The sequence below is a fragment of the Onychostruthus taczanowskii genome, unplaced genomic scaffold (assembly GCF_017590055.1).
Source record: "Onychostruthus taczanowskii isolate IOZ18803 unplaced genomic scaffold, ASM1759005v1 scaffold12, whole genome shotgun sequence".
In the NCBI taxonomy this organism is placed as follows: Eukaryota; Metazoa; Chordata; class Aves; order Passeriformes; family Passeridae; genus Onychostruthus; species Onychostruthus taczanowskii.
The window spans coordinates 16704176-16719598 of NW_024498351.1; the positions used below are offsets into that span (position 1 = coordinate 16704176).

General features: G+C 36.1%; 1 protein-coding gene across 1 annotated transcript in view; it reads right to left on the reverse strand.

Moving 5' to 3' along the window:
* The window catches only part of FAT1 (FAT atypical cadherin 1), a 102525-nt gene that overhangs the window by 39833 nt on the left and 47269 nt on the right, over positions 1–15423 (reverse strand). The window contains exons 4-7 of the mRNA XM_041427914.1: positions 9842–9903; positions 6937–7266; positions 6220–6430; positions 1833–1972 (exon numbers count right to left, since the gene is read on the reverse strand). Coding sequence (XP_041283848.1) covers positions 1833–1972; positions 6220–6430; positions 6937–7266; positions 9842–9903 — 743 coding nt within the window. The remainder of the gene's footprint in view (positions 1–1832; positions 1973–6219; positions 6431–6936; positions 7267–9841; positions 9904–15423) is intronic.

Sequence of the window (15423 nt, forward strand, 5' to 3'; positions counted from 1 at the left end):
GTATTTTTTTGACCTTCCCATTCTTGGTTGTTTCAAAAGACAAAGCAGATTATGGTTCAACTGTGACAGCTCAGGACATCTGCATAAATTTAGCTATGCCAGCAGCAGCACTGGATAGGCTATCTGCATTCACCAAGGCCCTATAATAAGCCTTGCCTAGTTCCCAGCTACCCCAACACACTGTATGATGGCATTTTTGAATGCAGTTTTTGGGGAGGGGGACGTTTTTATGGAAAAGCCTCTTGCTGTCTTTTTGAATGTTAGCTGAATTTGTGTTTCCTCTATTTTCTGTCCTAAGAAATTCCTGCCTTCTATCCAGCATACTGTAATCACTAGAAGTGAATCTGCTCAATATTTTTACTACAAGTAGGTGAATTTAATAAATTTACAGCAGGATTCTCCAAACCTTTTATGGTGGTTATCAGCACCAGAGGAAATGGCACCACAGCTATGATTGCAGAAAGCTCCTACTGGGAAACCTCTTGCTGTCTTTAAAGATTCATGGTCTAGAGAAATCACTCACAATTGTCACCTCTAAAGAAAAGGAATTTCTCAAAAGAAGCTGCTAAATTTGGTCACCTTCTACTATCAAATTTACTCTCTTTGACTTATCAAGGCTGCAGACATGCAGCCAGCTCAATAAGGATTCTGTTTAAAATCCCTAACATTGACAAGAAACATACTTTCTTCTGGCTAAAAGCAGAAGACAGCATCTAAGACATTAGAAAAGATAACAGAAAAATGTATGTACTGCACAAAAGCTGAACAAGAAGAAATTGCATTTGTAGCACAGAGCTCCATGTAGAGAAAAGACAGCAGCAACCCACTTATTGCTCTTTGAGTGCCTGAAGGGTAGGTCAATGATAGGGGCAGTAAATACAGACACATCACTGTCCAAGTCCAACAGCCTTTAATCAGTAAATAAAGCCTTTCCTTTCTATCTGGAAGAAAAGAGAAGCTCCTCTATAATCATGGCTCTATTCACACCAACCTCAGCTAAACTGTACTTTCAAATATAATTCAGGTTCTGGGCTGGGAAAAGAAACTAGATGGGAAAAACAGGCGGGATATACATCATGAACTACTTAACTATGAATTAGACAATAGTGTTAGAAAAGGCTTCTGCACCTTTAAGTAAACTTATTAGTCCAACTGCAAAGAATTGCCACCATCAGAGAGCCTTCAGAAAAAGGTAATTTTAAAACATTGGTTTGGCTGATGTTGCTGCTTTTTAGAAATTGCTAAACAATCGCTACTTTCACCAAAACTAAAATAAGGTATTTGGGACAATACAAAGAGATGTTATAATCTAAACCTTGTTTCTATACGTACGCTATGCAGAAAAAGCAGCTTAGTTTCTTGGACATTGTACAACTGGTCATCCACAGATCTTCCACGGGGAGGGGAACCAAGAAATTTTAAAATGGTTGTCTTTAAATTTCAAATACAATAATCACTTTATGTAGTGATTTTGGAGGAGTTTGTAAAGAGGAGTAATCCAGATGAGTAGTGTTAATCCTTTTCTTGTAAGAAAGTCATGCATGCAGGGGCTTAGTTTCTGTTTTCATTTATTTAGCTATAGGAACAAGTTATAACTTAAAAGCTGTTGGTTCAGACTACAGTATAGTAACACACTACCTTTACACCTAAGCCACCAAACAACATGGCTCTGTGAATATGAGAATTCACTTCTATTTTAGACAAAATCCGTAATTTAAATAAACCATGTTCATTGTCTAGGATTTAAAAAATGGTGAGAAGAAAACCCAACAGCTTCCCCACCCTCCAGCTACATACTCTTTTTATAAGTGCTTCATCAGAAAGTTCATTACCTGAGTGCTGATAGATCTGGTTCCATCTGTTGCTTCTACTGTCAAGTTGTAATTTGATTTCTGTTCTGCATCAAGAGGTCTTGCAACAATGATAGTTCCCGTGCCCTTGTCCACATCAAATCGACTGTCATAGTTGCCACCTTGTCCAGGAAATTGTGAGAGGGAGAAGTTAATAAAAAGCATTATTGCATTATCGTTTTTATGTATGATAATGTTCTGTCTTCCAATGCTTAATGAAGGTGGAACAATATATATATACACATATATTTATACATACATTTAGTTTAAATATTTTAGGTTTTTTTCCTGGTAACACAATATGCTGCTAATAGATATTTAAAACTGAGTAGTTTTGAACAAAGCTGACTTGCCCAGCTCATGGAAAGTCAGCAGGGACATTCTTATTAGCAAGATTCTCTACTTAAAAAAAAAAACCCATGGAATTTAATGATTCCATACAGCAGTAAATTGAGAATTACTGCATCAAATGCAATAGTTCCTTTTGGGCAGATTATCAGCTAATAAGTGAAAAACATACTTTTTATCAAAATACATTAAAATCCCATTCGACATACAGTCAAAATTTTGTCTTTTGGAGCAGAGTACATATTATGATATTCACATATGACTATAGATAAGGCTGAAAAAGCTGCAGTAACTCCAAAGGATTATCATCTTAATGTTGAATATCTAAAGAATTTACTATCTCAGTCTTACTGAGATAGACAGGATTTAGAATAGTGCTAAATGTTTAAATGCCCAATGTTTAAATATGGCCAAGTTCCTTCTCTGAAGCAAATTATCTTAATTTCCCTTGTGAAACTTTCAAATTACTCTTTGAAATATAGTTAAATAACTGTGTAGATCAATAGCTACACTCAGTTGCTTAAACATTTAATTGATCATCATCCTCGCACCTGGAGCAGACTGTCCTGAGAATGCAATGTCCATTAAGCCCAAACACTATTAGCGATGATGAATATTGCCATTTAACTACAATTGCTTTAGACCTCTCAATAAACTGCCTAAAATGGAAGAAACAATTCTTATTTTGGTCAAGCCAGTGCTAGATATGGCAAACCAATTTTTCCTAATTATGGGCATGTGTTTTTCTAATTATATTTTACAAGGCTAGCAGATAGCATTCAGATATCATCTGAGTGCTTTTTTTTTCCTTTAACAAGATTATGCATGCTAAGCTTTGCAAATCACTAAATGCGTTTTATGAAAAGCCAAGGTCAGAAGTGAGAGGGTGAAGTTCCAAAGCTTGCAAATTTGAACTTAGTCCAAGAAAAAAACAGTAAATACTGATATGAGCCCCCATTCACATGTAAAAAGGATTTCACCTTTAGAAGGTTCTACTGCATGACAAACATATCAGTTTAGGAAAGATGGGCTGGATTCTGCTTCACTGGATTTGAGATATTTCACAATGACCAACATTACAGGATTTTTCTAGTTCAGTTGAAAGCCAACTCCTCTAACTGGCCCACCAGCAGTTTCTGAATCACACAAATGGATAGAAACTGGACATCATGAAAGGCAGCAGCTTTTTTCTTAACAGATTAATTTTTTTTAATGGGCTTTGTGCAGTATGTCAGTTTTAGAAGGCAAATCTAGTTTTTCCTTTTATAGCTGGCAGGCAAAACCATTTTCTCAGATGTCTCAATGTCCTCTACATTTTAAGGGAAGAGTAAAATGAATGAGCATGAATCGGTACAGTCAGTTTTCCTGACACAAGGAAAAGCTCTCTAACCAACATTTTTCCCTTCCTTACCAAGAAAATCACCAGGACCTTGCCTATATTTGTAGTAGTAGTGATATCTGGTTATCCGCTGAAGCAGAACTCAACCCAAACTTCTGCATCTAGTACACTGGAAGTGTAAAAGCAACCATTTTGGGCAAAGCCAAAACTGGATGCTCAGAATTGATGCTGAATAAATGTAATGATGACAAAACAAAACAAAAACGAACCTGTCACAAATGCAACCGTGAGCACTTTGATTTCCGAAGGGTTAATAAAATAAATAGTTTATAAATGTACGCTTTCATTTCAGATCTCATAATCTGGTAATAAATTATGTGATCTCAGCAGATACCTTCTGCTGTACAGTTCAGGTCACAAGCCATCTGTAAGATGTAAAATACTTCACTAGCAAGCTTGTCTCCTGGCTCAGCCAAAAAGAAAGAAAGCATGGAAAGCAAGCACAGAACACAAAGGAAAGCTGTCAATCAAATTCATTCATGCTATTAGAAACAGTAAAAGAGGGTAGTAAAGTGACCACTTGTAAGAGTAGCCCATAACTTCACAACATGATCATATATCAATTTTTCTGAAACACTTTGACTAAGAAAACCATCAAAATAAAATGGTTTATTTTACAGTGCTGGGACAAGTTATGTTCTTTCCCCATGGAGTTTTCTGTATTTGTCTTTCTAAAAAGAGCAGGAAAAGATCATCCATTTTCTGCATTAGGCATACAATAAAAATATGTAAATGTCCAAGTGTGCTACATACTTAGAAGGAGCAGATCAAAATAATACTATCATTCAGAATTCTATTCAGATGTACACACTGTTCACAGTGCATAGCAATTGAAGCACACTAAGAACAATAGGAAAGTACATCGCCAATTTAATTAACAAATTTTGCTAATACAAGGCCCCAGAAAACATCACTGCTGTACTGTGTTCAGACACCAAAAAACCTCTGAGGCCATTCTATCTACTCTCTTTCATCTCCATGAACTGCTCACCTTTTCTGGCAATGTCATTTTCTTAACCTTTCTTCCAATGGACTCATTTTGATCTACAGATATTTGTTTGCTGTGGATCGACAACCCTAATTTGAATTGGAGTACACAATACCGTCTCATTTTTCCTGCTCGGTTATTTTTATACTTTCTGCTTTTCTACTTCCATATCCCTGAGTGTGTTTGGGACAACAGGGAAAGAGCAGCCTCGGTTCCAAAATACCTTGAATGCAGAACTTTGCTCCTGTGAGAATGCAAGAAAGCATCCTCAACTTTTTAGTCCCTCTAGAGAGCTGTACAGATCTGTAACCCCTAGGTTTGTCTAAACACCAACACTTTTTATCAATTATAATCTATTTGGACAGGAACTTTTTTATTCAAGAGTACATTAGAAAGATCCTTTAAAAATTATATGTAGAGTATTCAATGTATTAGCAATGATTATCACTATCATCACAGATTGTTCATGCACAAAGCATGATTTTAGGGAAGAATTGTATTTGTTTGCATGTGCTTGAAAATTTTTTGAAAACACCCTCAAGTATTTGGCGTTTGTATATTCCTGCTACTTGTGTTACTTTCATAAACTTTATTTTTAACTGTTGCTGTTCTCAGTACCCCTCAGGAAATACATACCAGCAAAACAGATGTTTAAAATACTTAAATTATTGAGAAATAAATTAAAATAATAAATAAGTCAATATAATTTAAAATATGTTCTTCCCAGCAACTTAACATTATAATCATGGCTGAAGTTTTCACTAGTAACCAAGATGAAAAAGTTCCTTCTCTTGTGAATGTAGTAGAAAAATCACAAATCTGTCAAATCAGAAATCTATCAAAAATCTGGCAGACTGACAGAAAGAGTTCACTTAAGACTAGAAGTAGTTCATTACAAGGCACCTCTCCTGAAACAAAGCTATGCCATTCTCCTTGATTCTAACACACTTAACACACAACAGAACTTGGTTTTACTATCAGCTACCACAGCTATAAGTGGACACTCTGCATATTACTGGTGCTCATAAGTCTAGTGACTAAGTCTAAACTTCAAAAAAGTACTATTAGTTTTGTTATCATGACATCATCATATAGTCATATTACTGGTTAGAAATCCCCTTTCAATAGTAGAGGTTAAGATATGATTTAGTAGAAAGAATATGTACAGGAAGAAGACTGGGGTTAGGAACATTGCAAGCTTTCCTTTTAGTACTGAATCAAAGGACAGCAAACTGAGAAAGCAGCCAAGGGGAGAAGAAATCCATGTGAACAGTAAAATCTCTTTTTGAGCGTACTATCCTGCTTTGCTGAAAACTAGCCTCCTATTTCCTTTCCTATCATACAGTCTGTGAGATTGACTTCATTAGTTTTCATTTCAGTGACACAACACTTAAAAATCAATTTTAAAACTGCAACACAGAAGATATTTTACAACTCAATTTTGATCTTTGATACAGAGTGGCATTGATAAAAATTAAATAATTTTGACTTATAAAATCTGCATCTGCATTTAAAGAATGTCAAAACTTTGCATTATTTAGAAGGGTGATTAAAACCAAGCTGCAATGAGCTCTCCAGTATCTCAGACTCCATGCATTTGTTTCTAATAATAAAGGCCCTTAAGGCATCCTTACCCGTTATGTCAAACCAAAGTGGTGTTCCAAGAGGTTCAACAGCTATTACACCAATCATGTGAGCAACTGGGTCACTTTCCATCACCGTAAAAGAAAAAAATGATTCCTCAAAATAAATAGGCTCTGTGGGTGGGATGGGCTTTGGAATCCATTCTATGTGAAGCCGTGTAGTCGAAGATTTTTGTGGGCGACCATTATCTACAGCTTTAATCTGTGAAACAGACACATCTTTTAGGCTACAGGATCACATAAATCATTATGTCACATAAACAGAAAGCAGTAATAAGCTCCAAGCACGTTTGCTCGTGTGAGATATTTCCAAAAAGGTTAAGTGTCTCTCCAAGTGCCACTTGCCCTTCATTATCTGGGCAGCAAATGGAGAAAAAGTATGCAGCAACTGAAAGCAGCACAAAATGTTACCATAAATTCACTTTTATTTTGCTTTCTTCCTGAAGGTGAGTCAAACTGATTGTTTATGTTCCCTCATCACACAAATTATCTGCCAAGTTCTGGGAAAGAACAGCAGTTCTTAATACACAATACAAACATCTCAAATCACCCCTTAATAAAAACCAAACAAACACTCAAAACAATACTTCTGGATTTGTTGAAGCTTTCTTCCTTCAGATACAGTCACTCACCTGCCAGCTACCGAGTAAGAAACAAACAGATAAAAGAACATGTTACATATTCATGATATACATGATTTTCACTCACTGAAAGGATATCGTAGTCCCTTGCTGCAGAAATTTTCTTTGATGAAACCACTCCAGTTTTTGGTTCAATAAAGAATTTGCCATGCTCATCACCATCTTCAATGCTGTAGGAGATCTCTGCATTGGGGCCTTCATCTTTATCTGCAGCAATAACTCGATAGATCGGCTCTCTCCTAGCAGTTCTCTCTCGCTCGGGCTTACCACGCTCTGGAAGCCGAATTTTGTAGAATTTTTGCAAGAATTGAGGCTTGTTGTCATTCTCATCTAAGATCTTCACAATCACCCGTGCAATTGTTGATTTTGCAGGAGTACCGTTGTCTGTTACTGTTACCTGTTTTTATTAACAAGGGTAAAGTTAGAGCTCAAACATGGGCCTTCCAACAATGCTCCTCCCTAAATGAGGTTTTCCTATAACCGCCTAAACAACTGCAGCTATCCCCTAACTTCAGTTAAAGCACTTGCCTAAAGCTATGAGTATTTACAAAAGATACTCAAAAGTATATTCAGCTATTATCTTAATATTTTGACACATGAAATGCAAATATTCATGCTCATCTCTAACAGATTGTATGATTTGCACATATTTGAATATCTGTTCCCTTTAGTACTTGTAATGGAACAACACCACATACCTTTCAGTTCACTACAGAAACCTAGCCACACCGAATGAGAAAATCAAAGCATATCCCAAATGAGGAAATTACAATGGGTATGGGAAAACATGTCAATTAACATAAAATTAGCATTGCCCTGAACCAAGAAAATAACAAAGGTAAATTTGAGAAACATCTACTTGATCTGAATGCAACATCAGTTTTGAAGGCATTACTGACATAACCAAGATATGAGAGAATAACATGAAGCTAATCTAAAATAGCTGCATAAGAAAGTGTGAATTTGAACTCAGAAAACACAAACAGGGAATAAAAAATGGGGCATATTAGTTACTACTATGTAAGAAGAAGTGTAATCAAAGATCAAATTTAATAGTAAAAAGGAATAAATCCACCAATCTGTCTGGTCAACATTTCAATGCTCCATTAATTAGCTCAGCACTTGGGTCTGTCCACCATTCTGTGCACTTCTGGGTTTCTTTCCAACCTATTATCAGAGTTGTAAACAAAAAACTAACACATGGGAAAACTGCTACTTTAGGCCAGGCTGTCTGTCAGTATGTCTCTGTAGTAAAGAGTTCTTCTGTCACATACTTCACAGACTGTTAACTAAAACTTTAACAACCAGCTAGGATTCAAAATGAACAAAGAATTATAACTTGCACCAGCAGGCAATAAACAATGTTCCAAACTAAAGAGCAATGAGCTTAAACTGCTATTTTATACAGAATGATGAAAGCAGGAGGATTTATGTACCATTACGTGACATTCTAATCCTAAAAATAAACTTTCTGAGTTCTGTACATGTTAGCTTAAGGTTATAAAGTTAAGCTTAAATTAGCATGACTGCTAGCAGACAACGGCCCATAACATTACACTGAGAGTATGACTTCTGGCATAAGTTTTGTCCCAGAACAATTAGCACACACACACACACACACACACACACATTGCTTAGCTGCAGCCTGAGAATTCACACAATTCAAGCACAATTTTCAACAGGCAACTTGGATGTGGTCAGCTTGTTCCAGGGATAAGGTGTAAGCGATCAAAGACATATGGACATAATGGACATGAAGTCATTTGGGAAACTTGATACAACCTGATCTGAGGAGGCAATTTGAAAAGAGAACTATATAATTACTTTAAAAGTTACAGGAATATTATATCTAGTACAAAATAAGATATGCCATTTAATTAATTTTGTTACTATTACTTCTAGAAACACACTGCAGAAGAAATTCTGCCCCATTGCTACTTAGGTACAAAGCGTTCTTTTCAAAGCTGATACAGAAATTAAAATAATGATAAAAAAACATTGGTCCAACAGCTGCATTAATCCAGCTCACAATGCATCAAAGGGATACAAAAGGCCCTGGAAGACGGCACACATAATGCAATTCTGCAAAAGGATAGTTTGTGCTGTCAGGGAATATATACATTCATCTCCAAGTCTCGGCAGTCATCGCACTCCTATTCTCTGTCTTTAATTTGGCCAACTCCCATTGCAGTCTTTCATCTGTCATCCAGGACAAGAGGCACAATAAATGTTCCAGATAAATATTCACAGTGATCCTTATGTCCTAAGATTAAGTCTTCTCTACAGGAGAAGTAACATGCCATTACACTGCTCAACAACATTGTGAAACTGAGTAACTTAAAGTTCTCGATATGTTTTCCTTTCAGGTTGTTTGACAGAGAATGACAAAAGCTCTTAAATAAACTCCAGACAATTAGTTAAATGTAGTTAAATAAAAGCATGCTGTCACAAGTTTCATGCTCTTGGATTCGGGCTCTACAATGCATGTCTTGCAACTGATGTGATTGGTAAACATGTTATGCAGAAAATAAGGCTACTCACACACCATCCTTTTGTATTCTCCTTATTATAAAAACATTCTGCACTTCTTTTGCAGAAGCCTATACTCAGCAAAAGTTAGGCTGAAATAGCTATTCCAATAATTACACAGGAAGATAAAACGAAGAATTACATTCCTTTTAACAATCATGCCTTTGTACCATTTGAATGTAAATCTTTGTTTTGAGATGCAGACAAAAAAATGCATTCAATCTGTACCTTTACTCTTTTTTAGCAAAAAAACCTCAACACACAGTTTTTATAAGATAGGCGGTTATCTACATTGCCACATAATGAACACAAAAGGAAATTGCTTCTGAAATCCAGTTTTTTTAATTCTTCATATAGTAATCAAGCCTGGCAAACTTAACTCTCTGTAAAAGAGCAATGAACATACAGTCACTGTTTTACAGCAATCTAAATAAATTATTTACCTCCAGTATGTGCTCTCCCTGCTGTTCTCGATCTAGTTTTCTGGATGTGGTTGTAATAAGCCCTGCAAATGTAAGAGAATAATTAATCAGATCCTTCAAGAAAATAATCTGAATGAAGGTTAGGTTAAATCAGTAGTTACTGGTATCCTCAAGATCAATTTCTTCTTAGGTGGCCACTTCCATTTTTGGAGAATTTATGCTTTCATTAAGGGAAGGGGTGAGGGGTTTCCAATCCTTAAAAGCTGTGAAAATATTCTTTGCAATCTGAAAACTAAGCTGTTGCAACACTTAAGACAAACAGTGTTCCAACGCATTTGTGCGTGTTGTGTTTCTGACAGAGTAATGAATGCAATTCTCCCACATGAAATCTTGTTTTCATACGCCTTTTTCAAAGGGTGCTGATGGACATTATCTGAATTAATTACCTATATCTTGTGGAGAAACACCTATTTGCAGTATTAGTGATAAAGGCAAAAGAAGGGTAACCTGAAGAGATGCAATAATAATAGAAAAAACAGAGCAGTTTGTCTGTGTTCGCTTAATTTCACAATGACAAGCAGTCAAACAGTTGCTGTTGACAATAGCAGAGAAGAACCACAAGTTTCTGATGCATGATGTTATATTTTATCATAAAACTGATATATTACTGATGCAAGATTAGGAAGGCATGATGGGTTTTGCCTTAAATGAAGTCAAAAAGTAAGAAGTAACAAAAAGACAGAGAAATCTAATACAGAAGGCTCTTATTTGAATTCATTCTCCCTAACAGTTTGTTCAGAATTTAACTATTGAGTTTCACGAAAAGTAAACTTGCTCAGCTCTCAATTACAGCAGAATTATTTGCTATTGTGTGAGTTAACAGTGCCATGGATGCAGCCACACGAGAATTCAGTTTCTTTGCTCACAAAAGCAGAGAAAGACATTAACCTTTTCACAGGTACAAGCTGGCCCCACAAATACCATTGCTGTGTTCACACGGGACTGAGCTTGTGCTAGTAAATCTTGCTAGATCCAACCTGGCCTTTCATGAAGCAAACACCAAGGTTTGGATTTGCCCAGCTTAAGGAACTACTGAGCAAAGCATCCCATATTCTCTGAAGCAGCAACACAGAGGAAAATGCAATGTCAGAAGACATTTTATCCAACTATTCCAGCTTTTGATAGTGAAAACTTTTTGATAGTGAAATTGCCACCTTGATCCTCAACTGTCAAACTGGAAAACAGGGAAGCAATTACCCAATGAAGGATGAAATAGAGATCAAAATACAGGTGGCATACTTCATGTTCCATTTTCTAACTACACAGTAATTTTTTTATTAATATGACCTTATGTAAGGAAAATTAAAATCCACTTATAAAGTTTTCAAAGCTTGTCTGCTACAATAAAAAGCCTTCAATTTTGTCTCTCAGCTGATAAAAAGTAGAGTATGTAAGAAAAGCAATCAAGACTTCAATTTCACTTAAAAGAAAAAGGCCAAAAGAAACAGGATTGTATACCACAGGTGAATAGCTACTCAGTGCTTCTGACAAAAACAGCTGTAGTCTACTCATACCAACAAAACAGACAGCCTGTACTAAATAATACAAACAAAACCTATATAAGGCGATATTACAGCTGTCAAATGTTCAAACAACTATTCTGCAAAAAACAGATAGTGCAAATAACAACTGTTCCAATTATGGTCAAATCTGCCCTTGTTTTCCCAGCAATTTTGTTTGCCATCATATCAAACTATTTATCTAGTATTCTTGACAATGATGTGTTATCTTCTCCTGCTTTATGTTTTAATGCTTTTACAGCACATAGAAGATGCGTTTGCTATTGTCAGGATATATCTTCTGGTATTATGAAGTAATTGTCCTTAGTTACAAAGAAAGCGGGAATGAAAATTCAAACACACAAAACCCCAAAACAAACGAACAACAAGGAAAAGAAGTTGCATTATTACTGTGAATTTAGGAAGGGGCAGGGGAAGAAAGAGAAAATGATGTGACAGTTGTCTACTAACCTTCCTAAGGCAATATTTTCACGTGGATATTACAGAGCTGTGAACAACGACAACTGAAAATATTTAATGCCATATATTCTATAAAGCTTTACTTTTCTGCCCAAGTCTGGATAATACATTTTCTTTTCACAGGCACTATGGGAAACAGAATAGGACTGTTAATTGGAAGTGCACAAGTGGCACAGCTGCCACCTCATCTGCTTCCTTCCAGCAAAGGGACTTGCAGGTGATTTCAGGAAACACAAGTTCTCCTAAAATCTCTTTCTACTGAGTACCTCTGTAAAAAGCCAGCACAAGCCCTCCCATGAAGCATTAAGCTCAAGGCTCACCACAGTTAAAAGAGAAAAGGGTTGATTGCAGCGTAGCCAGTAAAAGCTATGTTGAACTACTGCTGAACAGCTGAGTCGAAAATAGGAAAAATCTCAAAAAACACAGGAAATACAAAGCAATCGAGCAGAAATATCTCATAATGCTTGCATTTCCCTGAATATTCAATATTTAGTCTACATCTTCTGACAATAATAAGACTTCATCTCTCACAGCAGCAGCAAGTAGAGAATTACATGAGACCAGAAAAATGGCATGTTTCAATAGCTTCCTATCCATTTTATTTTTCATCAAGAGCCATGAAGACCGGAGCCACTCCTAAAGATGGCAACAAATACTCAGAGGAAAAAAAAAATCAATCAAAAAACCATTCAAAAGCTTTTGCTTTAAGCACTCAAAACAAAATTCTACCATGTACCACTACTTTAGACAGTAGTGATTCTTAAAGGAAGTCTTGCTCCAGATAAAATTTCTGTTGAAGTTGGTCAATACAACACAAACGGGTAAGCAGAAAAATATCCAGCAAGAACAAAATATACATGCTTTGATCTGTTAAAACCTCCAGTCTTTTCAGCCAAGCATGCCACACTTCTGTTAAAACACTTCAGACCAATAACAGAAGGGCTTAGTCTTCACCATATATATCCTGTATATTCAGCAGAAACTAATGCCAACAAAGGAAATGTAACACTTCTGGATTTAGAATCACATACACATGCATGACATTCTTTTTATTTAACTCTTTACTGATAGACACTTTCCTAAGTGCAAATTTACCTTCAGTGAAGTGTCTCACTTCAGCTTGCGACTATAAAAGGCTTGATTATTGCAATCACTGCATTTTTCTATTTTTGCCAGGTTTTTCTATATTACAGAATGTTTAATGCTGCACCAACAGATTTTGTCCATTGCTGAAGAGATTTCCTGAACTACGGTTGTGATAATAAGGTCAAGTGTTTCTGTGTACTCTAACTGCCTTTTAAGAGGGTTGGGGACAATCTTTGGACCTAATGTAAGTCAGCTCCCTGCAACAAAAGCCACCACTCTAGTCTGTTTTTAAGTTTTTTTAGATGGAACTCCTTCTCTTTTCTGTAACACTTTGTATATATCCTTGCTGTGCCCCTCCCTCTACAAAAATAAATTCATGACCACATTTTTGCACGTGCCACATCCCCAAAGGAGTGGCGAGTAAAAGATTTCAATTAAGCTCTGAAGAAGTCCGTAAAACATAGTTTTTAAATCCTTGTTACGAGGTGGGAGAATGTATTCATTACTGAATGAAATAGCAGCATGTGTGAGAAACAGGTCACTTGTGACAATCCATTCTATTTCAAAGCAAAACTGACTCAGAGCATTGTTTTGTCCTCCTTTTGTCAGCCCCCTCTCCCAAAACCAACATGAACAACAAGCTGCAGTAAGTCACATCACTGACTATTATTTCACCTAAAATCAATGTCACTATGGCAAGATAGGTCAAGTATTCTTGAGAAATGCAAGTTTATAAAAACCATTTATTAGATAATGATGAGGAAATGGTATCTCCAGTGAATTGGTGCCATTTTTGTATTTAGTAATATTTAAAAACTTGCCTCACCAGAAACATTTTCAGAACAGCAGCTAAATAATTTAGAGAGTCTTTGGATAAATCATAGCTGTTCTGCCTCGCTAGCTGGAGAGTGACTACAATCAACTGAAACTAACAGTAAACATATGTAACAAACAAAACAAACAATAAAAACTGCACTAGTAGCAAATACAACTCTATTCTCTCTTCCTTCCTTATCTGAGTTTACATTCTGGGGATACCTGCTATCTATTTGATGTCTACCCGAAAACTAAGAGAATCACAACTGCATTCAGATAAAACTTACTTCAGATTTCTATTTTAAATAATAGCAAAACAAACACACAGAAATGCAACTGCAGCATACAATTACATAAATATAAATAAAACTCTACATTTGGAATGGAAATTAGCACCAGAGATCAGATATTAGCAGAGATTTATTTCACACTGGTTCCCAGATACATCATATTATCTCTGTTTCTGAAGACGAGAACATCAACAATTTTCATTCAATGCTGAAATGACAATATTCTTAAAAAAATACAGAATATTAGGTGGGCACTGTGTTAAGAATTATATGTTAGCTATCATTAAGGCATGGATTATCTCAAAGTGGCATCAGAAAAAGAAGTAGCACCAGAAAAAGAGGTCTTTGCAAGGGGAGGGGGAAGGCTTGAAGTTTTTATCTTACTGAGTCTACATCATGCATCCCCATGCATTTGTGCTTTCACAAATACCTGCAGACTTTCCAACTGCACATTCAGCTTGAGATGATGAAGATTCTGGAGATGGGAGGGAGTTTGCCTGTTAGACATGGCTAACCCCCACAATGAACCAAAAGACTAAAGCAGACACCAAGTGTAATACGCTGCCTCCAATGAGTTTGAACTGATAGGCTTAATTGGAATTAGTATAATGCTATTTGAATTGCAGCATACAAAAAGTAATACAGTTTCTCTGATATTTGAATGAATTAGCACTGAAGAATTAAGGAAGCAGCTACAAATTTTTTTACCATTAACTTCAACAGATACAGGTCATAAACTAAATATGAGGGAGGACATATTTGGTCAATGTGGGTTTTGTCCTCTGTGTTAAATCCAAACTATAACTAACCAGTAGAAATGGTTGCTCTGGGCTGCATCAGTCAATTATCACTTAAACTCTCAGTCATGATTACTGCAACTTAGTCAATTATTCTTTTAGCTCTTGTTTCCCCACTTCAACCCCCAAACCAACAAATTACTAGTGAATGTTAAAGGGTTTTCTTTTTTTATTTTTGACATATAATAGACCTTGTTTACAAGGTCTTAATATGTAAATCAGTCTAAGATTTGAAGGAAGCATGGATTTTAAATTCACACATGGTTGTAATGGTAATCATGTTACCTACTGCATAACACAGCCCAAAAGCACTGAGTAACTTATCGTAAATATTCTGTTAGTTGAAGACCAATTATGTCTCTTCAAGTGACAGAGATACTGTCTAACTTCAAGAGAGGGTTTCCTACTAATTTTTGTCATTTAAGAAGTAGTGTATTGTATCGAATTCAAGAAGATTCTGTCAAGAAGCTTTCCCTTCTAGACAGAGGATTATATCTTTCTTTTGTATGACAGACTAAGAAGTCCACAGAAATCAGCAGTTTCCTCCTCACAGCTAGGTGTGATCAAGTCATGTC